At 48.2% G+C, this 27097-nt stretch overlaps 1 protein-coding gene across 6 annotated transcripts; it reads left to right on the top strand.

The window, feature by feature from the left end:
- The first annotated feature begins 339 nt into the window (after positions 1-339).
- On the top strand, positions 340-26292 carry ZYX (zyxin). Of its 6 annotated transcripts, none has more exons than XM_057416003.1 (10): positions 340-405; positions 17853-18113; positions 21006-21187; positions 22225-22317; positions 22598-23101; positions 23584-23725; positions 23804-23973; positions 24121-24299; positions 24580-24700; positions 25105-26292. In XM_057416003.1, the coding sequence occupies exons 2-10, from the start codon at positions 17864-17866 to the stop codon at positions 25213-25215; spliced, it is 1752 nt and encodes a 583-aa protein (XP_057271986.1). In that variant the 5' UTR covers positions 340-405; positions 17853-17863; the 3' UTR covers positions 25216-26292. The 6 variants fall into 6 exon arrangements, with proteins under 6 accessions (XP_057271986.1, XP_057271983.1, XP_057271982.1 ...); XM_057416000.1 differs by lacking the exon at positions 340-405 and adding an exon at positions 6802-6902; XM_057415999.1 differs by lacking the exon at positions 340-405 and adding an exon at positions 13611-14027.
- The last annotated feature ends 805 nt before the right edge of the window (positions 26293-27097 follow it).

The raw sequence follows: 27097 nt of genomic DNA on the forward strand, positions 1-27097 counted from the left end.
AGTGCCCCCGCCGGGGCGACGCGGACGGGAGGGGAGCCCGCGGGCCAGGCTGTCATCTACCCCCGCCTCGCCTTCGCGCTTTGTTGCGCTCCCCTTGCGGCTCCCTCTCCGCGGCCGCGTCCCTGCCTCCGCCGTGCCCCCCGCCGCCCGCTCCCCCCTCGGCGGCTCCCCGACGGGGAGGCGGGCTGAGATTGGGTAAACAGCTCCAGCCCGGTAGCGCCGCTCCGATTGGCTGCCGGTCTCCGCGGCCCGGAGAGGAAGGGCCGGACCGGGCCGGGCCGGGGGTCGAGGGCCGGGACCCGCGGCAGGGCGGAGGCGAGGGTCCGCCCGCCTGGGGCGGGACGGGGCGGGCTCCTCCCGCCCGCCCGCCCGCCGGGATTGCGGTGCGGAGCGGGGCGGGCACAGGTGAGCAGTGGCGCAGGCCGGGAGCGGGGGATGAGCAGGTAGAGACGGGGGGAGGCGGGGAGGGGAGAGCGGGAGCGGCCCCGGAAGGAGACGCGAGGGGCGCGGGGCCCCGGGGGGCGGCTGTTTCCCGGTAACTACACTTGCCGGCCCGACTCGATTACAGGCAGCCCCCTAGCGGCTGGCTCCCGGGGGGCGGGCCCGGCTCTCGCTGCCGGCTGAGGCGGAGCGGGCTGCCCGCGGCAATCCCTTGTGAGGAGTGCCCGTTGCAGAGCCCCCCGGGGTGCAGATGCGCGGCGCTGCCCTGCCGCTCCCCGCCGGACGGTGAAAGAAGCAAGCTCAACCCTGTGGAAGAAAGAGGCCTCCCCCGCATCCTCCCCGGTAACATGCGCTGAGGAGGGATCTTTCCAGATGAAGAAGATGCTGTTAGGTTCTGCTCCCTTCACAGGCCACATTTTACCTTACCTGACAGCAGCTGCAACAGGCAGTGTCCTCCTGGCCCACCTCCCCACCACTGCAGACTCTCCCCACTCTGCTCCTTTCACCTCCCATCTCTGAAATGCTCATGACTTCTCCCTGTCCTTTTGTGCTTCCCTCCAAAAGCCTCGCTGATCTCACCGGCTTCCTTCCACCAATCTCTAGTAACAGCCAATTGAATTTTTCTGATCCCAAATGAGCCATTTTGTTCTCATCCTTTTGGTCTGTGTTGCTGAGAAGTCATAGAATCAATCATAAACTGGTTTGGGTTGGCAGAGACTTCAAAGCTCATCCAGCTCCAACCCCCTGCCACGGGCAGGGACACCTTCCACTAGAGCAGGTTGCTCCAAGCCCCATCCTACCTGGCCTTGAACACTGCCAGGGATGGGGCAGCCACAGCTGCTCTGGGCACCCTGTGCCAGCACCTCAGCACCCTCATAGGGAAGAGCTTCTGCCTAAGAGCTCATCTCAATCTCCCCTCTGTCAGTTTAAAGCCATTCCCCTTGTCCTGCCCCTACAGGCCCTTGTAAAAAGCCCCTCTCCAGGTTTCTTGCAACTCCTTTAGGCACTGGGAGCTGCTCTAAGATCTCATCAGAGCCTTCTCTTCTCCACGCTGAACAAGCCCAACTCGGCCTGTCTCCATAGGAGAGGTGCTGCAGCCTTCAGAGCATCTTCGTTGCCAAGTCATGACAGAAGAACAGTCCTGATTAACAGCGGTAATGGGGAACAGGTAGGTTCATTCATTTTCCCATTCACAACTTACAGTCAGCCTAAGGAGAGAAGATAATATTCACGTGGAAGAATAAGCAGGAAGTGTGCTCACACAAAGTCAGTTCACAGACTAAAATTCATGGTAGGAAGGACAGAAAAAATGGTAGGAATGTCTGAATATATGCAGTTATATTATTTTTCCCAATGTATCTGCACTGTTGAAACCTAAGTTGTAAAAATGCTTGGAAACCATGGGTCTGATGGAACTTTGTTAACCAGAGGTGTTTCAGAATCTCTGAAAAGCGGACCCATATTGACCTCCAGGGCTAATAAATACAAAGAAAGGGGAAACAAAAGCAAATCAGAATGGAGGAGTGCTGTATTAAGAGGCAAAGCCTGTTCCTGATAAACCTGTTGTAGGTTAGTGACTGCCCAGCTACTGTTGTCACCTGTAATCTCTTGTAGACAGATCAGGACAGCTGTCCTTAAGAGTTCACCAAACAGCATTTGCACCTCACTGTAGCCTGAGATGTGTTAACTGACACAGCTGCTCCTCTGCCCAGAGGAATTCTGGTTTCACATTAATCCCCTTCTCCTCTTCACCCGCCCACCCAGTCTAAATCTGTTCCTCTGTGAACCTCCTTTCTGCACTGTGAGTGATCTCTGCTGTGGCTTCTTTTGCAGTGAAGGCTTCAGGTAAGTCACATGGACTCGTCTTTATTGCCCCTGTGTGATGCTTTTGCTTGTCTATCACTTTGTCTCAAGCTCAAAGTCATATGCTGGGTCCTAGCAAGTGCAGTTTGGCTTTCATTAAGGAACGATACCATCTACATCGGTCTGCTCTGACTTCAGCCTCAGGGTGTGATTCCACAGGCAATTGAGCAAGTCCCAGCACTTGCCCTGTCTGAAAAGCAGCTTTCCAGTTCTTGATAGGCTGGTCTTCTGCTGCTTTAGTCAGGTGGTGGTTTACATAGGGATCTGGCGAGCACCTGTGCTGCTGCAAGGCAAGTGTCAGGTATGCACAGCAGAGAAAGAGAACTGGAAAGGAGGAGGATTATACTCAACTGGACTGCTTCATGGCTGTCTTGCATGTTCTGATGCCACAAGCTCTCTTTTTTTATTTGGAATCAATATCACTTAGCCGTTGGACACACTACCTGTCTTGGCATGCTTTGTCTGCCATTTTCAACATAGTCAGTTTGATCAAAGGATAGACTCTTCATCTTTTGGTTCTCATACATTTATTCATTATGGATCCTGTATACACAAATGTCCATATTTAAAGTAAGTTTAATTCTTAGTAGAAGTTGGGAAGACTTGGTTAGACAATCATCTATGAGCTTTGACACAGTTCCTTGGCTCTTCTGTACTGGAGGTTCCATACAAAAGGGAGCTCATCATCAATAAGCAATCAATACCTAGAACCTTTACTAATTAAATTTGGCTACAAAACAATTACCATACAGTAGCATAAGAAAACAGCAGCTATTTTACATTCTGAAGAAATATATGATTTCATGAGAATATTACTTCATGGGAGTTATCATGTAGGAGGGAAGTGACAGAACTGAATCTTTGAACAGGGAACTAAAACCGAGTATAAATCTAACTGTCCCCCACAGTTTCTGTCCTTGCTGTTCCTGAGCAACACTATTCTTCCCACTAATGCTGCAAGGAACAGGAGGTAAATGCCAAAACCTACATTGTTTTGTTTCCTTTGAACTACGCTTTCTGACAGGCGCTGAATATTTTCTCTAAGCATTGAGAAAATAATAGCCTTCTTAAAAAATGAGGCTGTAATTTCATGTAGGAAATTGTGTATGAAATACATTTTATAGGGGCTGATTTTAAATGCTGGTCTGAAAGATCTTCAGCTCTAAGTTTCCGTCAGGGTCATGAGATGGAGTCATTTAAGTATCTAGAGACAAACGTAAATGGATTCTTTACATATCTGGGTATCTCAGAAGGAAGGAGCAGTAGGAAGCAGCTACTTGCAACCCCCTAAATTATTTGTATGATTATTGTAGAGCTGTAGACCTCCCCCTTGACAGACCATATTGTGAGAAGTATGCTGGGCAAGAGAGAAGGAAGAGCGTGGCTGTGTTCGAGTTATCATGAGCTGTAGGTCCCAGCTGTTAGGAACTTCTGTTTGCAGAGCAGAGCTTCAGGGCTGCCTGAACTAGGTCAAGGATGCTGAGGGTGGAAGAGCAACATTAAGCTTCCTTGGCCTTTTTCTTCCCCCAGTCCTGCACCATTGCCATGAGCACAACAGAGGAATTGACTGAGATGCCATAATCAACTTTTTAGTGTGTGCTCCTTGGTTTGGGATTGAAAACAGGCACAGATCCATGCCTCTAAGAGCCTCTTCCCCCTATCCCTCGCACCCAGAGTGGGCACTCTTATAGGTGTCAGCAGCAGTGGTAAGGGGAGGAAAACATACTTCCAGGAAAGCTAAAGCTAGTGACCTTGTGCTCAGTAGAGGGGCTGGTTACAGCACAGAACAAAGCAGTTTCAGAACAAGCTCTGATTTTTCACAACTTGTTCTAAATCCACACTAAGGCACCTCTATCATAAACCTGAAGACACACTTATGCAGTAAATTGTTAACTGTTTGGTTGCCTTTTAAGAGATGGCTGTTCAGCATTGTTTATCTTCTCTATAAGCCATTGATAAATCTACTAAACCTACTTTTCTAGAGGTTCCCTATAGCTCTATATAAAGATCTTATAAATACTGGAACAGCTTCTTTCTAAAGAACACTGCTTATAAAATACAGAGCTATTGTCACTGTCATACCTGCTGATCAAATTTATTCATCAGTTAATTATCAGGGATACAGATTGTATCCTAGTAGGTAATGTGCCCTTGTCATCTGCATTAGCTGCCATTTAAACCAGTTAAAGTGAAAAAGAATTACCAATAGAAGTCTTGCCACTTGGAAGTAAACATTGACAATCCCCAAATAATTTAAAATGTCTTCCTTCTATTATTCATAGACTCATAGAATCAGCCAGGTTGGAAAATACCTTTAAGAACATCGAGTCCCACCGTTACCCCAGCATCACCAAGGCTACCACTAAACCATGTCACTGAGGGGCTCACCTTCACAGTTTGGGAACACTTCCAGGATGGTGACTTCACCACTGCCCTGGGCAGCCTGTTCCAATGCTTGACAACCCTTTTGGTGAAGAAATTGTTCATAATATACAGTTTAAACCTCCCCTGGCGCAGCTTGAGGCCATTTCCTCTTGTCCTATTACTTGTTACGTGGGAGAAGAGACCAGCCACCTCCTCACTCACCTCATCCTAACATTAGTTCATGTCCCCCTAGAGGTCTCACTGGCAACCATGTCTATCCTCCCATGAACAGGCTCTGAAAAACGATTATTCACCACCTCCTCCCTTTCTGATCCTTTTAAGAATCCTTATTTAAAATCCTGTGGCCTGACCAACTACTGTCCCAGAAAGACATGGAGAAACGTCCTACATGCTGCTTGCAAGATGTGTCTTCAGCTGTGGAACAAATACAGAGGCCTGTGAAGTTCATGAGTAGGAGATGTTTACAAAAATAGTATCTCTATCAGATCTGTAGAGGCAGGAATCGTCCTCAGGGACTGTTGCTCCAATATGCTTCTCTGCTGGCCTCCTGCCACTGGCAGTATGGATTCCCCAGTAAATGCTGCTTCTGGCAGAGATTTCTGATTGCTTCATAGGAGTAATGGAGTACTTGCCACAAGAGTTAATTCTATATCAAGCTGTATTAGCTACTGATAGGATTTTCATGGGGACCAAAAAGGAAATGAAATAGCAAAATGACTCATACTGTTCTTTCTTGTTCAGAGCTTATTTGGTGAAGAAGACAAACAGAAAGGCTTTTTATGAGGTTCAAAGAATAAAAAAAGCAGTACCAATGTAGTTCAGATCCTGAAGTGGTGTGACTTATCTGACATAAGTGTAAGTCTGGGTCCTTTCAAGGTGGGAAAATATTTGAGGCTGTGTGAATCATCTGAAGATTAAAAAGGACAATAGGTGGAGGTATAGACGTAGGATATATTTGCATTGCAAGCTGTGATGTAAGCTCATGCTTACCTACATTTACATCTGAGCAAATGTCATCTTGTTCTGCCTGCATCCAGTGCTCCTCAAAAACTTTATGAGAGCATCTTAGTTTAGTGCAGTGACGGAACTGATCAATCCACACCCCCGAGAGTGTACCTGTAAAAATTCCTCCTGGGATTTTGTCCCATATTGCTAAAGAGAGGTAATGGTGAGCACCAAAACATTACTTTTCCTCTTCCCCTGCATGGCGAGTTCTCAGATTGGCCCATGCTGCTGAAGTAGAGACACACACTTTGCATATCCTGGCATTATCTATTGAAAACTGAACACTGATGGAGTGTCCCAAATTAAGGACAACCTTACTCAGAGGAATGAAGTACTTTGCTGTTAGCCACATACCTTAAAAACACTCATTTTGATGCAGGTCGAATTTTAAAACAATATATTTCTGAAGCAAATTTTAATTTCTTAAGGATTTGTAGTTTCAGGGGGGTTCAGAACAACATTGCTGGTTTGCAGCTTTTCAGCAAATGTAATATTCTCTCAGCATCTTTGTCGACATTTGATTTTTATCCAGAGTCATGCAGAAGTATCACATTCAATTCCATATATATTAAGATCTCATCTTTCATACAGTTCCCATTTCCAGACTTTCACAGAAGACAGAGAAAAGGAATTTACCATCTGGAACTGTGGTGGTGTGGTCTGGTCTGTTCTGATTTCACCAATGCCTTTGTAGCACACTGACCTACTGCACAGGGATCATGCATCACCTTCCATTTGAGCATGGAGAACCACTGCTCTCTGAAACTGCTTCATAATATCAAAGCTCAGTATCAAAGGATTAGCCAGTCTAGCTTGCTTCATCTATCATAGGCTTCACCCACTCAGCAACACCATTCTGGCAAGGATCTTTCATAAATCTATTCTGCATCCTTATATCCTTACCTTGTGTCTGAACCAGCTAAATGCCTGCTCACACTGAATGAGACAGGAGGTAGCCTGGGCTGAGGTCTGAAATTCCAGTTTCTAATGCTATGGCCTGGGGCTTTTTTCCACCATCACATGAAATGGGAAGATGAGAGAGTTCACAGATAAGCGACTCTTTCTCACTCCTTCCCTGCCAGGAATGGCTCAGCAGATGCTAACAAATAAGAAGGAAAAATTAAAGGAAATTCCAGGAATGTGAGCAAAAGGGAACTTGGTGAATCTATGGCTGTCACACTGAGAGTGTGCAGGTTCCTGATCAGCAGGTAGGTAGTGCCAAGAGGGGAGGTGTGAGGAGGCAGCTTTGGAGGGTTAAAAAGGGTACATGATGTGCACTAGGAAAACAGATGCCATCATTGACACAACTGTGAGGTGTGTATTAGGCTCTGCATCCACGTCAGTTGAATCTATGCTAGTGGGGTTGCTTAGACTGCATTTGTAAAAACAATCTGCAAGCAGTTAATGTGCTCTCTTAAATTCCCAGTGTTACGTAAAAAGGCACAATATTTTTTGCCTTACAAAACATCAGTTGTCATCTCCTCTCCCTTTGATACACTAGAGACGGAGAGGTAGGAGCTCATAGAAATTGCAGATACTAACTCTTTTAAAAATAAGGGGCTTGTTTTTCTGCAATGTGGTTTTGGAGTTCTTTAAATCTTATTAAAAACATATGAAAATACCCCAAACCTTAAAATCCAGTCTGAACAAAGAAAACAGTTGTTTTTAAAACAGCTACTGATTCTGTCCTCACTGCTGAATTCTTGTATCTGAAAAACTGATAGTATAATATATCCAGAAGCAAAATATTGACTTAAAAATAGCCCTCATATTTAAAGAATCTCCAGAAAGTACCCTCTGCCGTATAACACAGAGTAAACAGCTGCTGTGAGTAGGCTCTGGCAAATCAACATTGACTCAAACTATTTTTGTCAGGCCTGCTGCTGTATCTGGGGGATGTGAATACATTCTACCTGCTCTGCTGTGCTGCACTCCATAAGGAATAGGGTGGGATCCAGAATGCTTATTTGAAGGTGACTCTTCCATTCCTTTCTGTGTTTACAAGTCTTTGGGGTCAAATGTTCTCACAGCCTCTTTAATAAGCATATCTGGGCCTTGCTTCTTCCTGTGTTCTCTACTGAAGCCTGAGGACCAGGATCTCAGAGGCTGCCTTGGTACCTTCTTATTGTCTTACAACCCTTAACATCCTGATGGTGCTTCTGGCTAGGAGACATCCCCCTACCAAAAGCAGGCCAGGAAAGAAGAGCATCCTGTCCTCAAACCCACTGTGATCATAGCTGATCTTTGAAAGAAATACCCTGACTTCCTGGGTTTTGTGGCAATGCAATTCAAGAGGTGGCCACTAGAAACTTCTGGAATAATAATGTTTATTGATGCACAGTACATGGAGGCATATGTACCAGTACTGGGCTAAAGTCCATGTGCAGGAAAGCCAGCCACCAGCCTGGGTAGCAACCAGTAATCCTGTCACTTCCCTGTCGCATAGGGAGTGCTACTGCCTTGGAATGAGGCACCCATCAGGTGAGAATGCCTGCTGGCCAGGGCTGAGGAGGGCTGCCTTTAACACTGCTGTGTTTTTGTGCTGGCACACAGTTGTGCTGGTTTTCCATACACCTGGTTGAGTTTGTGACTGACCAAGCAACTGCAGTTGGGTACCCCTGCCATGAATCACTGGTGGTTTTAATGCCTGCAAGTACTTTTCTTTAGAATTGTTTGGGTTGGAAGGGACCTTTAAAGATCACCCACTCCAACACCCCCCTGCCATGGGCAGAGACATCTTTCACTAGCACAGGTTCCTGAAAACCGTGTTCAGTCTGAGGAGCAGTGGCTTGTCCTTACCCAGCATCTTTACATTTCCACCAACCCTGTTCTGACCATGTTTTTGTCAGAAAAGCAATTTTAACTGGAATCCACATATACATTCTTTCAATATATGGAGTTGGTTGGGTTGTTTTTTTTTTCACAGTATAATACTATACTGAGCCACTACAATGTTTCAGAAAAGTTTCCCACTTCTCACATTAGTGTCATAGGCCCATTCTCATGTAGTAAGGCCATGAAACATACAGTTAATGCAAGAGCATGTCTTCTGTGTTTTGGGGGATCTTGGCTTTTCTCTGCTCTCACAGAAGGCTGCTTTTCCTTTCTATCTCTCCAAATCTGCAGTAGGTAAGAGAACATTTATCATACTTTCATATTTATACTACTCTTTCTTCAGCTGTGAGAAAGACTTGAAACAATTGTAGATGAGAAGAGTTCTGGTCTCGTGGTCCCTCAAATCACATAAATAATTGCTATGTTTGGGAGCGTGGAATTCTGCTGGCACCAACGAGGTAGCTTGAAATTCCATTCCTTGCTTGGAGGTGCAGGGATTTGGAGAACAATTTTCAAGTCAAAAGCAAACACAAATGGAAATGTAGGACTCTGGTATAATCTGGTAAGGGAGCAAAGAAGATAGGATACAGCATACTAGAGGGTTCTCATTGGTGTAGGCTGAAAGACAAAATAAATGCTGAGTCTATTCAGGGAGTTGTTCCAGCCTCAAAACTAAGCCAGGAGCTTAAGAATAGTCAAAAAGAGTCTACAATTCAGTGTCCCTCTAACCTTCACTGCAAGTATAAGGTTAAAATTAGGTCATTAAGTTGAATTTAGGCTATTGGCACCAAAGGGCTGATAACTGTGGTGATACCAAGTCTGAGGAGTTTGAGGCAATGAGCCAGTCCAAAACTTCACCTAGGTTCTTCAAAGCATTCCTCTCAGTACTGAACCATACCCTTTACCCTTCTCTATTCCATTCCTCAGGAAGACTCATTTGCAGTGTGTAGTCTAGCCCCTGTGGAATGCCTCTTTTTGAAACTTAGGAGGGAATGGATGCAGACAGTATTCCACATGTACATTCAAATTTGGACCTCTTATACAGATTTCTTCTTTCTTGGATCAGGAAAAAATTGATGCCATTTTACTGCATTGGAGAAATGCAGGCTGTCCAGTGGCTCCCAAAGCAAGTGGACAACTAGAAGTGACTAAGAAGGCTCTTTCACTTTCAGGGTGTTACATCTGAGGTTGCTGTGGTCATCTTGCACTGCATGACCAACATTGGTTTGGATACAATACATGGCTCTTGCACTAATCCACACTATTTTCTGCTTTACTTCAAAAATACATTTTCAGTACAGATATATCCTTTATCAAATCTTATTTTTGTTTCTTATCCTTAAGATAAGAGGCTTGATGACCACCTTGGGAGGACACCGTTTTGGAGACCATGGCCATAAAGGTCAAATAAAGAGGAAGCAAAATGATTATTGCTGGTAGGACCCATCAGGCTCTTCTCATGACAAACACCACATACCAAGGTCTTGGGAAGAAGGTGGGAGACCCAGGAAAAGCAACACTGCTCTGGAGAAATAGCTTTATAAACCAGTAATAATAACAGTGGTAACTCATCTGGGAGCTGCATGTCCTGCCAAGGAGCTCCTGTCATGTGGGAGTGCTGGAAATGGAGCTCCTTCCCTTGCATAGCAAGGGTTTGCTCTGGGGTTGGTTTGTTCATGGCCTATTCTAGTGTTTTAGTCAGAGTAATCTAACTGTATATGTATGGCTAGAATGACTTTCTGAAGTATGTACATATACATGTGTACTGTGCAATACTTTTCATAGTGGGATTTAAAGACCCACAGTGACCCTTCTCAGCCATCACAGGGGCTCTGTGTAGCTGCTGAACAGCTCCCCTGCTTGGGGAGGGACACTTCTGAAGTGTGCTTTGTCGGCAGACTTGGTTTTTGAAGGGAAGCAGCAGAGAGACACCAGTTATCTGTCCTGGGTAGCTGGTTGTTCAGAGACTTCTCATAACCTTGGCAAACAGTGTTCCTGACTGCGTGCCAGCTGCACAGATGCAGGAGAATGACTGGGCTCATGAGGACTGGAGGCTCTGCTGTCCCCAGGGCAGCTGTGTTTGGCACCCAGCTGTTGACACGCATCCTGCGAGGGGACTGAGACACTTGAAGCTGCCATTTGGTCAGGGGAAGGGCAGCTCTGCACGTATCACAGCATCCGTAAAGAGTGGGAGCAGCAGCTGTGGCACATGTTAACCTATGCCAGATGTAGCTTTTCACATGCCGAACACCCTGTGTGAGGAAGGGAATGAGAAACCCATCAGGAGAGGGTTGTGCTGTGGGAGCACAACAGATCCCAGGAGAGCTCTCACCAGGGTGTATTACACCTGCTGGTCCATACGGATGCAGACAGCTTGCTGCAGATGGCCCTACCCTAGACAGTGTGGGCCTGACCTTGTCTGCACCTCTTAGTCTGGGAACCAAAGCAGACCCATTATATACTCCCAACTCTGCCAGTAGGCCCAGACATAGAATTTAATACAGCACAGGGAAAGCTTATGAGTAGCAGCTTAGCATTAATCAATAAAATGTGGTTAGACTAAACAGAATTTATATGACTAAAGAAGTATCAGAGATGCAACAAGGATATAAGTCAGAACTTCTCTTTGCTTAGGAAAAACATGGGACTTCTACGTGGCATCACCAATTATTAACTAACTTTCACTGAGATAAAATCGTAGAATAGTTAGGGTTGGAAAGGACCTCAAGATCATCCAGTTCCAACCCCCTGCCATGGGCAGGGACACCTCACACTAAACTACGTCACCCAAGGCTTTGTCCAGCCTGGCCTTGAACACCTCCAGGGATTGAATATTCACAACTTCCCTGGGCAACCCATTCCAGCGCTTCACCACCTTTACAGTAAAGAACTTCTTCCTTATATCTAACCTAAACTTCCCCTGTTTCAGTTTAAAGCCATCACTCTTGTCCTATCTCTACAGTCCCTAATGAAGAGTCCCTCCCCAGCATCCTTATAGGCCCCCTTCAGATACTGAAAGGCTGCTATGAGGTCTCCTCTTCTCCAGGCTGAACAGCCCCAACTTTCTCAGCCTACCTTCATATGGGAGGTGCTTCACCCCCTGATCATCCTCATGGCCTTCCTCTGGACTTGTTCCAACAGCTCCATATCCTCTTTATGTTGAGGACACCAGAACTGCACACAGTGCTGCAAGTGAGGTCTCACGAGAGCAGAGCAGAGGGGCAGGATCACCTCCTTCAACCTGCTGGTCACGCTCCTTTTGATGCAGCCCAGGATACGGTTGCTTTCTGGGCTGTGAGTGCACACTGAAGCCGGCTCATGTTCATTTTCTCATCGACCAACACCCCCAAGTCCTTCTCCGCAGGGCTGCTCTGAATCTCTTCCTTGCCCAGCCTGTAGCTGTGCCTGGGATTGCCCCAACCCAGGTGTAGGACCTTGCACTTGGCTTGGTTAAACTTCACTGAGGTTGGCATTGGCCACCTCACAAGTGTGTCAAGGTCCCTCTGGATCCCATCCCTTCTGCTTTATTCTGTCATTTCACCCATGGTGTGGAGTAGCATTCACACCACAACATATACTCCAAAATACCACAATGCTTTTTTCAGGCATGGGACAAAGTGATTTATGGAGAGGACTGCTGCCAATTCCAGAACTTACACGGTCTGGTACACCAAGCTGAGTATACCTGCTGATCCATCTCTGTACCTAGAGAGCTAAATGCCTATTCAGTACTAGGATTTTGCTTCAGCTAATGAGACTGAGTATACCTGTGTACATCTCAAGGCACCGATTCCAGTTTGCAGCAGAAAAACACCTACTCTTCCAAGCAAAGAATTGCATAGAGGAAGGTCGCTAGCATCAGGAGGTTCTTATTTTCTTTAAAGCACAAACTTTAAATCCACTGAAGCATGAAACCAAGTTAAGAGTTTCCCCCTGTGTATTCTGATGTATTCCAGTTTGAGAATTCTGGCTTTCACAGGTCCAACCTGCTAAACACCTCTCCATTTCTTATCTGTTTCCTCACAGTGAAGAGGGTCTGCCTTTCTTTTTCTTATTCCCACAGATCGTGAAGGCTTTTTCTGCCTTCATGAGCTTTTAACATCCCCACCTTGGTGAGAAATCAAACATGCAAGCATCTGGATTTACAGGGTTGTGGCCAGAAAGCATCGGAGCACAGATTTCTTTCTATGTTCTCTCAGCCCTTTTTTAATCTCAGTCTGAGACATTCTTTGTTTTCTCTGGAGTCAGGGCTAGCCCAGGGAACAGTGGCAGGGTGCTCCGAGGTCAGGCTGATTGTGTAAGGTGCACTGTGCTGCTCCAGAAATCGGTTAGCGATTCCACCATGAAATCTTTTTAGCTCTGCACTGACAGCTTTGCCCAAACAAGAAGGAGGAAGATCGTCTGCACTAGAAGGGTGACAATGTTAGAAGACCCAGCACAGAGATACCTTTCTTATCCTATATAATTACTTTGTGCATTAATCATGGGAGGTAACGGGGCTGATGCCATGCCTATAAAAGCAGCAGCAACTGCAGAATTATTTAGTAACTATACAAGAGCTACATATCCCTAAGCAATTCATAGCTGTAAATCAACAATTCAACAGTGGCAGCTATGTAAGGAGATGCTCAGTGCTACACATTGCTATGGGTTACATGGTATGTAACAATGAAAAACCTCAGAGAGGGCCCAGCTTTACCAGCTCCATAAGCTGGTTAAATAAGAGAGATTACCTCTTTGTACAGACCTTGCTTGGAAAATTAAAGCTTTGTTTACACTTGATTTCTTAAGCCTTGGTGAGCCTTTTTGCATAGCTCTCTAACGTGACCATTTTGCAGTAGTGCACACGGGAGGGCGGGATGTCTAACTGGTGTGGTCTGTGGCTTACCCACCTGTGAGTAAGTCGCAGTAAAGATACTAATGCCGTTGATTGATAGGCAAGTCTTGGGAGCAGACAAGCCCCACGTTTCCTGAGCATTACTAAATACAGTAATTCCCCAGGGAATGTGCAACAGTAGGGGTATTAACCCCCACATTAAGACCAAATTCCAAAGTACAAGGGTTGTGCAAAGCACATGAATTCTGTCTTTACTGGCATCCCTTCTCCCTGTGCAGCTTAGAAGCAAGGAGAGGAAGAAAAGGCAGGAGTTGAAAGTTACATGCCCTGTTGTGCTGGGTCAGGCTGTCGCTGGTCTAAAAGCAGGACTGAACCCGCAGCCAGCACTGCGATAAAAACAAAACCAGTGTGCAGCACATGCAAGCCAACAAAGCAATTCAAATGGCTGGTGTTTTATATCAACCAGTTCAGTGTTTAGCCCCGCAGCCAGTACAACACGTCGCTTTTCTGCACGGCGGAGTCATCTGATGTTTGCTTTCACTTCTGGAAGGCTGGGGAGGGGCGGCGTGAGTCAGATGTTCCCGCAGCTGGTTCGTGCGTGGACGAGGCCAGCAGGGACCCTGACTCACCAAGAGCTGCTCCATTTCCTCCTACAGTTCAGGTCAGGGGCTGGAAACGCAATCGCGGGCTGGGGCGGGAGGGGGGGGAACCCGGCAAACGCTTCTGCTTTGTGACTGCGGTCGAGCGGAGAGACCCCCCCTCACACACACACACTCCGGGTCTCTGCGCCCGCGGCTACCGCCGCCCCTGCGCGCCCCGTCGGCGGGCGGTGAGCGCCGTCCCCCCCTTACCTCAGTCGCATTCCCCAGCGAGTGAGCTCAGCTTCGCGCAGCCTCTCTCCTTTTATGGTCAAACAACTTTGCCTGGGCGAGGCTTTTTTGGTGAGTTGTCGGCAGCGGCGAGGCTCGGCCGCTGCTCTCTCCCCCCCCTTTCCACTGCCGCTGCTTCCCCGGCCGGGCTGGGGGCAGCACAACCTCGCCGGCTCCGGGTGCCGCGTACTCCCCATCGCCGTCCCCAGAGGTGAGTCCCTTCTGTGGGCTTAGCGAAGAAGCTTTTGTCTGCAGCGCTGGGGCTGGCGTTGAGCAAGTGCTGGGGTGCCTCCGCGTCCGGGGAGAGGGCGCGTTTCCTGCCGGGAGGGTTGCTCGCCGTGCGCCAAGTGTCTCTTTCTGGTCGATGGACGGTGCGCAGAAGAGAGGTTCGGGGGATGTGTGTGCCTTGGTGAGCTTCCTTTCCTCCCAGTGAAATGGAGGCAGCTCCGGTGTAGCTGCAGCAGTGGGGGATGGGGGAAGGTGTTGCTTGGTTTTATTCGGGACGAGCTCTCTTTTGTGTGCGTGCGGGACACCTATGGAGTGGGGTTTTTTTTCCCAGATGTGCTTGAGAGAGAGGAAGCTGGGGCTCTTTGTGCGTGAAGTTTGTTTCATTCGGGAGGTTTTGCCTCTCTGGGAGTGCCCCGAGGAAAGCGGAGGCGCAAGTACTTGAAAGTCGCAGAACTTCCTCACGTTTTGAATGTGTTTGCATGGCTTTTGGGGGTTTTAACTCCCGTTTCCCCCTCCGTGCGTAGGGAGGAGGCAAGCCCAGGATGTGTGGGAGACCTTTGTAGATCTGAATGTCCCTCTCCCAGTCCGGTTGTTTTAAGGCTCTACCTTGCAGCTCGCATAGCTGATAGAACTTTGCTCTCTTTGAAGCTTTGTAACTTCGGGCCAGGCTGGGAGAACTTTCTGGAATTAGTCTGTATGAGGGAATGAAGGTAACCGTAGCTCCTTTATCTGTTTAATCTGTTCACTACGTAGTCTGTGTTGTTTGCTATAGTTTTCCTTCTGACTCCCCTCGGTTGGGAGGAAGCTGGCAAATAGGGGAAGTAGACAATGCGGCGTGTCAGCCCACAGTGCTGGGCCGGCTTTTATGGGGGCTGCCTGTGTGACTGGAACCGAGCTGCTTTCTACCAACAGAGGGGGAAAAATAACACTGAGCTCTCTGTTTCCTCCCGCTTTTGCTACCCCGGAAAAGTAGCTGAGTTTTTGGAAGCGGTGTCAAAGAGCTGAAAGCTGTCTGGGTACGCAAGAGGTGGCAGACCCACCATGGGACCTTCTGGGAGGTGACCCTGCTGCTGAAGGAGGTGTCACTGGGATTTGTCCTACTTCTCCTTGCTCTCTGTTAGAGAGGAGCAGTGTATGAGGCAACCAAGTATCCTGACTGTGTCCTTTGGGGGCATCTTTCTTCATAGCTCCACTAGAGTCATCTTAAATGCTGTGACAGCAGGAAGAAAAAATCTCTCCCCTGAGGGGGAAATGTGAGGACAAGAAGGATTTGAGATGAGGTCTGCTGGTGTAACACTCCCTCCCCAATAGCTGTTAAAAATAGCGCCACAGGACTTGCATAAGCTCTGTGTTTCTTGTAAGGCTTAAGTGGTACTGTACCTACTTGAAAGGTACAGTACTGTTGGGTACTTAGGTGGTACCCGAGGCTGTGGGTGTTTCTGCAAGGCCAGCAGCCTCTGTCAGCCTGTTTGGCCTGGGTTGTGTGGACAGATAAACAGAAGTGAGGATGAGCAGGGGCAGCTGCTGGATGGGGATGGCTTGAAATATGACATGACATACTGGGAAATGGGCTGCTTTGGGTTAAGGGAGGTAGCAGCTGCTGGCAGCAAAGCCAGCCTTCTTTTTGTGAAGCAGCTGATGTCCCAAGGCTGCTTTTGTGTTGACTAACCTCAGTATGGGTCATGATCAGAAGGGACATTGTCACTGTGGTGTTCTGCTTCTAGTGATGACAATTCTGGTAGAACTACTACCGGGTGGTTCATTACACCATAGTTGAAATGGTGGGGCGTAATGCTGAACTCCATAAAGAAAGGCTGGAGGTCTTTTCATCAACTTCTGTAGCTCAGTGGGCAGCTGCAGACTGGAGGGAGTTGGCCGGTTCCTTCTGACTTGCAAGTCTATTGACCCCTACAAGTCTGAGGGATTGAGGACAGACCTCGCTTATTACTCCTCTGCGATGACCCTTTCCCATGCCAGATCATGTGGGTGATGCTCAGCGCAGCTTTTTGGCTCCTGCTTATTGTTGCAGCCTCTTCCTCCTCTTGAAAAGCCCAGAAAAGTTTGTCGAAGCCTGTGCAATTCATCAGCTCTGCACAAAGGGAACAAAAAGTGCAGCAGCATGTACTGAACGTTTGTCTATGTTGTCACACGCCTGTGACCTGGAGAAGTGTAACATTTAGGTCTTGCAGTGCTGTACTGAATCGTGGGAGCTCTTAGAACGGGGGCAGGCGGATCTTATCAGCAGCCGTGGGTGATGTTTGTGGCACCAGGGCTATCTGTCCCAGCTGCTTTTATTGTCCGTGTGAGAGAAGCCGGCAGTGTGGAGGGGCACTGATTTGAACATTGGCACAGAGCCGCTGTGCTGGGGGAAGCGCTATTGTTCTGGGGTGTTAGGAGGACTATAGGCATGCCGGGCTTTACAACAAAGCTTCTGGCTGCGTGGAGATTTCTAGCACGGATAAGATTCCTGGCTTGCATTGCCGGGCTGAGGGAATCCTAGAAATGTGGCTGTCATCCTGAGCCCTGCGGTTCCCGAAGCAGCCGGCTTGGCGGGGCTGTCGTCTGGCTGTTCCAGCCCGGTGATGGGGAGGAGTGAGCGCGGAGGGTTGCTATGGCCCGCCTGCTGCAAGCGGAGCGCCGGCCTTTCGCAACCCCACCGCGCGTCCTTGCGCAGCGCAGGGCCGAGCCCCGGTGCAGCGGTGCTGCTGCCCCTCTCGCAGCCCCCGGGTACGGGCGGAGCGGCGGCCGCAGCCCAGGGCTGCTTCCTGGCGGGGGCAGGAAGGAGGGGAAAGGGGGGGCGAGATCCGGGGAGGTGACAACGGGAGCTCCTCAGCCGGGCCGTGCTGCCGCCGCTGCCTGCAGCATGGAGAGCTCCGGAGGTAAGGGACGGAGAATGCGAGGGGTGCGCCAGGGTCGGAACGGGGGGAGGTTACCGGGGCTGGCACAGGCAGAGATCGAGAGGAGCCTTTTGGTGTTATTGGGTAAGTGGGGGAGAGGAAATGCTGATTCCAGTGCTGGAAGAGCACGTATGGGGGCACCCCTTAGGGTGTGTGTGTGCTGGGTAACACACGTTCTGGTGGCCCACTGCTGTCCTCTCCAGCATGCTGTGTGCAGGGTTCTCGTGCAGCAAAAAGCTTGGGTTTCTGTGTAGCTGGAAGCCCTTTGCGGTTAATGCCATACTGAGTTGAAATGATGAAGCGTGCTGTCGCAGTTTCTGTTCCTCCTTTTTCCTGTGCTGATGCTGGAAGTGCTCTGTGCTCTCTGTTTGTGCACCTCAGCCTCTGGATGAACTTAAACTTCTGTAGCTATTTCATGTGTTTCTGTCTATAGATTTCCACTCTGGCCCAAGGCTGATTTCATATTGGTTTCTTCCCTTTTTTTCCTGCCAGGAGCTGAGAGGATGGCCTCCCAAGGTGCCCCGGGGACCCGCATGATATCCGCAGTCAACATCAACATTTCTACCCCTTTCTTCTACAATCCGCAGAAGAAGTTTGCACCCGTGGTTGCCCCTAAACCCAAGGTGAACCCCTTCAAGACTGGGGATGCATCAGAGCCACCACTGCCCCCGCCTCCTGGAGCTGGCGCCCAGCGTGCTCAGATAGGGAAGGTGGGGGAGATTCCACCAGCAACCATGTCCTTGCTGCCAGAAGGTAGGTGAGGGCTGCCGTGGCAGATAGTGCATTTTTAAATTCCAGGGGTGTGAGGTTTGGAACAGGGCTAAACATGAGAACAGAGGCATCTCTGCTGCCACGTGATGGATATTCTTGCTGTAGAGGCTGGCAGGTTCCAGAATGAGATGAGGCGGTTGTAAAGGGATACCAAAGTACATAGAGCCTGCATTAAGAATGGAAGCTGGATGGCAATCCTGCATTGCACTGGTGCTAGAGGAGTGCAGTGGATTGTTTTATTGTCTTTTTTATAGTATTCCCTGAGTGCATAATTGTGTAACTGCAGTCAGTTTCTGGCCAGCATGTCTGGGAGCGAGTATGTTGCAGGCAACTTTATCCTGATGGTGGTGAATCATGCTGTTCTCCTTGTTGATTCATCTGAGCTCAAGCTGGTTGTCTCTGATTATAGAGATCCTTCTCATGGGCTCTGCAGTTGCCATCTTCACTGCTGCTGGGGATGGGGAGGAATGAAAAATGGCATGGAAAACTGGTGGAAGCTGTCAGAAACAGCTCTGTATGGCTTGTAGAGTTTTACACTTCTGCCTAGTGGTTTGGGCTGGGTGTGTTTTCCTGTGCAGAGTCACTTCTTGTAGCGTGGTTTCCTTTCTCTTTTTCTTTCTTATTTCCTGTGCTGGTGGTGTGTTTGGTTGGTTGGATTTGTGTCCTCTGACAAGTAGAGGGGTCCTGGTTGTGTGGCTCCCTACTTAGAACTGATCAGCATGGGGCTAGCAGAAATTTCTCTAGGGACCTCTTGCTAATGCTTGATGCTGTGCATTAGCCCAAGACTCTCACCAGGGTGCACCTCAGCCAGGACATGCATGTTCAGATAACATTAACTACCGTTGTAGATGCCTTTCACTGTCTGGTATAGAGTGTGCAGCACTGATGATTCCTAGGTTGGCAGCTGATCTGTAAGAAGGCAGGTTCTGTGCTCAGAAGAGACAGGTTATGAAGCCACAAGTCACAAGGGTCAGCACGTTGGTGTTTTTGTTTCCTCGAACTGCACCAGCTAACTGTGACCTTCTTCCTCTTACATTGTTGGGGGTTTTGCTATAGTTGTGTGGATTAGGGGTGTCTTTGGAAGGTCTCAAACTGACACAAATATGTAATTTGAAGTACAGAAGTAGACGGATGCTAAAAATTACTTTTCAATGCAGAATGCAATTGGAGTATTAGGTGTTTGCTTCGCTTCCTTCCTTATAAATCTTACTATGGAGGAACTAATGTAACAGAAAGATTAGCAAAAGGACCATTGGGCTCAAGCTGCTGGCACCATTGGGTGAGGGCTGCCAGCGAGACATCTGAAGTACAGGTGAACCACCAAAACTCAGTCATGAGGGAAATGCATCTGACTTGATCCTTCTCTGGTGCATCTTTTCAATCCTGTCCCTTTCTTATACACTCATCAAACAAATAGTAGTATAACAAAGCCATAGTGATTGGTCTCTTTGTCTTAAACAACAGGATGGCTAAGTTAGTGTTGCTGTAGGCATGTTGTATTTAGTATTGATCACTATAAATCTGGTACAGTAGATTTGTGGGGAACTTTTTTGTTTGTATGAATAATTCATAAAACAGGCTTTTAGTGCATCTAAAACAATGTGACAGCAGATCAGGGCTTTGATTCTGCAATATTCTTTAGCATTTTAGTAAACCAAAAGGCAAGCATATACAGAACTTGAACCCAAACTGTAGTTTCAAAGGAAAAAATACCAGCCTAGTATTACTTCCTCCGCCAAGCAGAAGTTCTGCTTCACAAGAAGGTTTGGAAGAGGTGCTGCATACCAGTGCAGTTTATGCATTCCACTAGCTAATTAAGATTTTGGATTTCATTTTGTGAAAGGGCAGCATTGTCTCCCTTAGGTTACATATGAGAAGTCCTCATAAAGTCTGTTGACAGTAACTGGATATAAAGATGGGACAGTTCAATTACTGCTGTTGAAAGTTGCACATGGAGTAGCAGGAGTGAAAAACGTCGTCTTTCACCCCACTGCTGGTTGGGGCTAGCTAAGGGAGAGAGATGGATGTATGAAAGAGGGGATGTAGAAGTTACACCTCCTTGTCTTCAGTGTTCTTTGCTGCTTGGATGATAAGAGGGCAACTTCTTCCATCCACGGTGAAGGCAAGAGTATTCATGTTTATTTGCATGTGGTGTAGTGGAAAATGTCTCTTTTTCCTGTTCCACATCTTTGGCAAATATGCATAGGTAGAAGCAGTGGGGTTTTCTTATAGGAGATTGAGGCACTCTGGTGCTTTTCAGTTCGCTTAAAAAGGGTTCTTCAAAATCTCTCATGTCCTCATGTGTACTGGGGAGGTTTTAGCTTCCACAATGAAAGATGTTTTAATTTCCTAGAAAAACAAAGCAGTTTCAAAGATTCCTCATAGGCATACGGTTTAGTTGGTCCAACTTGCCTTGTTTTCCTCCCTCTTGCTTCTCATAGTTCTTACTAGGCAGCTGTGAGGTGCCAGCTTATTTTCCTGTAATAGTACTGCCTCTTCAGGGTCCTGGGTTATCCACTGGTACTCCTCCTAATGTTGCTCTGTATTTAGCAATCTGAGCCAGGTACTGGCAAGAGAAACATGTGCTAGGGACCAAGAAATGAGAGGAGGGGTGAGAAAGGGCATAGTAAGACACGTTTCCCAATTACACAATAACTATTCCCAGTAACTAATTGCAGTAGGTTACGAGGGAAGTTCTTATGATGGCAAATAGCTTTAGACTAGGTGAAAGCCAACCTGTGGAGTTCAATTGTCCCTGATGGGGTCCCTTGAGTACTTGGGAAGTACTTGCTTTTAATACCTTCAAGACCCTTTTTGGGGTTTGTGCTGTAAGAAATGATCCAAACTTGCTTTTGCTCTCGTTCTTCCCCACAGACCTGCCACTGCCACCTCCCCCACCACCTGGAGAGGAGGCAAGCTTCTCAAACTGTGCTTTTCCCCCACCTCCACCCCCCTTCGAAGAGCCTTTTCCACCAGCCCCAGAAGAGGTTTTCCCTTTGCCGCCACCACCACCGATGTTCGATGAAGGGCCGGTGAGCAACATACCTGCCCCACAGGTGAGTGTGGTCAAGGGAAGTATAGTTCTTTGTGATGCTCTGTGAGCTGGGACAGCTTCTCACTACTGTCTGAACTCAGCAGCAGGAAGCTCTGAGATGTGGGAAAGCAGAAAATGCTATCACCCTACGGACCAGCATAGGTTAGGGTCAACTGGCTAGGCTGCAGCTCTCTGCAGATGAAGGACCTGGTGCTCCTGATGGACAACGAGTTGAGCATGAGCCAGCAATGCACCCTTGTGACAATAAAGGCCAACCACAGTTGCTGGACTGCAGTTGTGAGAGTGTAGTCAGCATGACAAGGACAGCGATGGTTCCTCTCTCTGGTTCTAGTGAGGCTACATCTTCAAAGACTTTCCAGTTGAGCTCCCAATGTAATTACTCAGAGGAATAAAGAACTAGATGCAATCCAGCGAAGGGTCATAGCAGTCATTGGGGGTTGGAGCTGAAGAGAGAGAGCTGGGTTTGTTCAGCCTGCAGAAGAGGAGGCCGAGGCAGGGATCTAACTGCAGCCTACTATACCTAAAGGAGGGCTGGAGAGAAGACACATTCTTCTTACTGGGGCACAACAAGAAACAATGGACACAAGCTGCGGCAAGGGGAATTCCTTTTGGACAGAAGAAAAAGCTGTTCTTCTCCAAGGATGGCTTAACACTGGTACAAATGCCTGGAGAGGCCGGGGGAATCTGCATCCTTGGGGATGTTCAGAAATGACCTGGACAAGGCCCTGAGCCACCTGATCTAGCTTGTTAGCTAGAGTTAGCCCTGCTGTGAGCAGGGTGTTGGACAAGAGACCTCCAGATGTCTTTTTCCCTCCTAAATCTGTGAGTTTCTTTGGGCTTTGCATTTTCCCACTGTTTGTAGACCTTGGAGCCTGTGCCCTGTTCATCCTCACCAGCTTGCTCTCCATTCAAAGCAAGGAGCAGCTCTGTACCACAGTCCAAAGCACAAAAATCTGCTCTTGTAAGGGGGTACACCTGGTTCTCTGGCTGTTCCTGTAACATGCTCTGCTCCCTCTTTCCTCATGGATGGTGGTGTAGGAACGTGGCAAGATGAGCAGCGTTGATCTTGAGATTGAGTCACTGTCCGTAATGTTGGATGACATGGAGAAGAATGACCCCTTCAGACCCCGGGTGAGCTCTCCAGGATGTTGGAGGTGGAAGGAGAGATGACTGGTTTGCTGAATGGAGGTAGTGAAGATAATAATGTCTGGATAAACCGTAGTGCAAAAGTGAATGTGAAGGACCAGAAAGCACAGATACTGCAGCTTGTCATGACTCCTAAAGGTGTAACAGTGTGGAAACTCTTTAACACCGTGGGTCTGGGGTAGCTGCTGACACTGCTATAGACAGCATATTTTCTCTTCCACCTTGCTGACAACTGCCTGTTTCTCTCTGTTGCTTCCTTTTACAGATATCTCCAGGATCCACAGGTTCTCTGGAGAAACCATCAGCACCAAAAGCCCGTGTGGAAGTACCGTCTGCATCCAAAGATACTCCTCTTTCCTTTCCTTCCAAGTTCACTCCAAAGCCAAGTGGAACCTTATCTTTCAAACCCCCTGGGTCAGATTTGACCCCAGCCCCGTGGGCAGCCCCACAGCAACGCAAGGAGCCCCCAGCACCAGTCCCTCCACCACCTTCTCTCCCTTCTGCTCAGCCTACCCCTACATTCACCCCACCTAAATCTGTTGCTGGCTCTCCTAAATCTGGGTCCAAACCAAGTGCCAGTGTTTCCATGGCTCCATCAAACTCTGCAAGATATCCTACCTCCCTTCAGACTCAGTTCACAGCCCCTTCACCTTCAGGTCCCTCCTCTCGGCCACAACCTCCCAATTTCACCTATGCCCAGCAGAGGGAAAGACCCCAAGTGCAGGAGAAGCCGCGTCCAACAGAGCAACCTGCTGCTGCAAAAGACACGGTAGGGGACAGAGCCATGGGATCAGTGCTTTTGGGTGGGCATCGCTGGGAGTGAAGTTGGACAATGAGGAGGGAGGGTCTGTCCCAGGCTAGAGGAGGCTGTTACCCCTCTGAAAGAGCTGTAGCTAGAGGCAGTTGTGGACAGGGATAGGGTCCTGCAAAGGGGAAACCTTTTTAGCAGGTTCTTTTGCAGCAGGACAAGAGACAGTGGTTTTAAACTAAAGGAGGGGAGATTTGGGGTGTTTTTACAATGAGGGTGGTAACACTGGCACCAGTGGTTGCTCAGAGAGGTGGTGGATGCACCATCTGTGGGCATATTCAAGGCCAGGCTGGATGTGATTCTGGGCAACCTGATCTAGTTGAGGATGTCCCTGCTCGTTGCAGGTGGGTTGGACTAGAAGAGCTTTGAAGGTTCCTTCCAATCTGAACTATTCTATGGCTCTGTATGTGTCCTCAGGGATTGAATGTTTCCTCTTCCTGCAGCATAGACCCACAGGCTCCAGTGCTGATCCACCTAGGGGAAATTCCTGCCTGACTATGAAGGAGGTAGAAGAGCTGGAGATGTTGACCCAGAAACTAATGAAGGATATGGAGCATCCGCCCACAGTAGAGGCCGCTACTTCTGGTGTGTTCCTTCCCTCCATAGCAGTAGGGCTGTGAGGGGTTTTCATTTCTCCTAATCCCTTTCTTCTTCCATTGACAGAGCTCTGTGGCTTCTGTCGGAAGCCTCTGTCACGAACCCAGCCAGCTGTGAGGGCCCTGGACTGCCTCTTCCATGTGGAATGCTTCACCTGCTTCAAATGTGAGAAGCAGCTGCAGGGGCAGCAGTTCTACAATGTGGATGAGAAGCCCTTCTGTGAGGACTGCTATGCTGTGAGTTACGGGGATGAGGGAGCTGAGCTTGTTGTGCTTGCTGTGTCTTGTTTTCCTCTCCCTCCTTCCACCTCGCCTGTCTGTGGCATAGCCTCCTAGGGGTGTTGGACTGGATTAATGTGTCTTACTTGTTTCCTTTGGGCTCAGGGGACCTTGGAAAAGTGCAGTGTCTGCAAACAGACCATCACAGACCGGATGCTGAAGGCCACTGGTAATTCGTACCATCCCCAGTGCTTTACCTGCGTGATGTGCCATACCCCTCTTGAAGGGGCTGCTTTTATTGTGGACCAGGCCAACCAGCCTCACTGTGTGGATGACTACCACAGGTATGGAGAGAGTATGTGTGTGTGGTGTCTGAAAGAAGGCAGATTCCCTCACAGCTGTTTAATTCTGCTGCACAGTGGGATTGGGTTGCCTGTGCAATCAACAGATGTTGAGTTAAAAATGAGTCAACAATGTACCTTATAGCAATTAGGTCTTTTCCCACTTAAACTTCTTTGTGATTTATTACTCCTCTGCTGCTCATAGCGTTATATGGCAGTAAGAAATGTTCATTGACTGCCACCACAGTGGCCATGATCCCCTCCCTGTTTCTGTGTGTTGCAGGAAGTATGCTCCACGCTGTTCAGTCTGTAGTGAGCCCATCATGCCAGAGCCTGGGAAGGATGAGACAGTGCGTGTTGTGGCCTTGGAGAAGAATTTCCACATGAAATGCTACAAATGTGAGGTAAGCTTGGTGGCTTCCATGCTCATCACCAGCAGCTGGACCTGTTTGTTGTCTCTCCTGACTAAACACTAAGGTTGTTTTGAATTAATCTGGAGCATTTTCGAAGCAGGTTCAGAAAAGGATAAGACATTCAGTGACCACAGGTCCGTGAAGAAGGTTTATGCAGGGTTGTAGTCTCTAACGTCTCTAATACAGCAGCTGTGTATACTGTGGGAACATGTTGGAATCACAGAAGGGGCTTGCTGTTCCCTCAAAACAGTATCTCCTGTTAGCACCACCAGAGACAGAGCAGGGGGCTGTGAGCCATTATGCTGAGCCAGTGGGGGATTTCTTACATCCTTGAATGCATTCATCCTGCTGTTGGCCATCATTGAGCTGCCTCCCTCTTTTTTTTCCCTGTTTAGGACTGTGGGAAGCCCTTGTCCATTGAAGCAGACGAGAATGGGTGCTTTCCACTGGATGGGCACGTGCTGTGTATTAAATGTCACACCGTTCGTGCCAAAACAGCTCGCTGAGGAGCTTGTAGTGGGTGTTCCCTTGAGACCCCTGCACTCAATACTCTTCCCCTCCCCGCATTGTCCTATCCCTCTGCCTGAGAAGGCAGATTGCTACCATTGGAGACTATGCCAGCACAGCTCTTTACTTATGTAGGATTCACTGCTCCTAGACTTCTGTCTGCACACCCACCAAGCAGGTACCTCTCCTCCTGTTGCCACGTCCTGGCCACCATGTATTCCAGGCTGGGGCTGTGATGGTGAGTGCACAGTCTCTGTTCCCTCAAGACTGGAGGAGAAAGACCAGACCTCCACCACCGCCTGGTGGAAGTGGCAAGAATGACCTGATGGCAGGTGCTGGGAGGGGCTGAGCATCATTCTGTGCCACAGAGCCAAGAGTGGCCATTTGACCTTAGAAAGTGGAAGCCTCTATCTCGGTACTGCTTCTGTCTTCATTTGTTTTTCCCTCTTGCTCTTCCTTTCACGATGAGGAAGTCTTGCCCTACCCAATCCCTCGCTCCTGGGTTAGGGTGTGGAGGCAGAACATACTGGGAATCCTTGTTATTGTTGCTGTGAAAAGCTAACCTAGCATAGCTTTTCTGTCTCTAATGGATTTTACTGGCTGTTTCGTTACATTTGATTTCCCCCTTAGCCAGATTAAACTGGCAGCGTTTGGAATCCTGCTCTATTCCCGAGTTTGGAAAGTTGTTTTCCAGTCTTTCTCCCTCCCCAGAATGAGTCACTTCCCAGTGTGTTTGCTGGGCAACCAGGCTGGGCACCAGAGTAGCAAAGCGATCCAAAGAAAGCATGTTTACAAATACAGACCGTCATAAGGACGGGCAGCACACGGTGGGGAGGTGTCTCAGTGTGTGGAAGAGGATTCAGCAGACTAAGGAATGTCTCCCTGTTCCAGTAGGAATTCTTTCCCTGCTGTCAGTGAAAGCTGTGGTGTAATAGCAATGTACTGTCTGGCTCTAAGTGCTACTGCACTGAGCCCCATTTCCTGGACTAGAAACTCTGAAACCCAACAAAGCTTTTGAATAGCTACACTGTGCCAACCACTGTTTGCGTTCAATAAAATGTAGGGTTTTTTTCCATTACTGTGTCTGCTGTATTTGTTCAACAACCCATGAGAATTGCTGTCTTAGGCAGTAGAGAATGCACTGTTGCTATTCCACTGAGCCTCCACAGGTGAGTAGCCTGAAAATGGCTTTTCTCTCTGCACCGGTTGGTCTCCTTTTTAGACTGTTGTTTCCTACTTCCCTCTGCCTGAAGAGCAGCTCTCCTTTAAAGCAGTGGAAGACTACTTTTCCGTGTAGCAAGGTTGTGGTCTGCTTGATGTGTCACTAGGATTGTTATTACAATCCACTTGCATCAAACTGGAATAAAGTGACCAATTTGCTTGCCTTGCCTTAACTATTACTGCTCAAAGTGTTTGTGCTTGTTCATGGTTTTAAGCATGATACTGTCTTGGTCACTGCAGATGAAACTCCTCTTTGTGGTAAGCATCAATGTTTTTACACTTCAAAGACATGAAACCTACTCTTGTTCTCTTGCCAGTTTTGGGGGAGATCTTTAATGACTCCTTACAAATTGATCCAGTAAATGCTTTGAGGTTTTCTATAGGATGAGCAAAGAACAAACAAGTTGTTTGCTTTCTTTTTCTTGCCTGAGTTCTTGCTGGCATTGTCTTGAGTGGTTGTTTCTAGATGATGTGATAAAAGCGAGCTCTAACCCAGTTCATCCCAGAGCTGTCAGAGGGCTGTAGCCCAGGTATCTGGGTATGAACCTGTCCAACAGTCAACTGGACAGGTTCTCTGGATCACTTTGCAGATTATGGGGAGGTTAGTCCCTCTGAGGGGCATGGAATGCAGGGGAACAGCATTTGGTGACTGTACAACTC

This window comes from Pezoporus wallicus, unplaced genomic scaffold, assembly GCF_028554395.1.
Source record: "Pezoporus wallicus isolate ANWC-B61680 ecotype Strahan unplaced genomic scaffold, APGP_CSIRO_Pwel_v1 contig_6814, whole genome shotgun sequence".
In the NCBI taxonomy this organism is placed as follows: Eukaryota; Metazoa; Chordata; class Aves; order Psittaciformes; family Psittacidae; genus Pezoporus; species Pezoporus wallicus.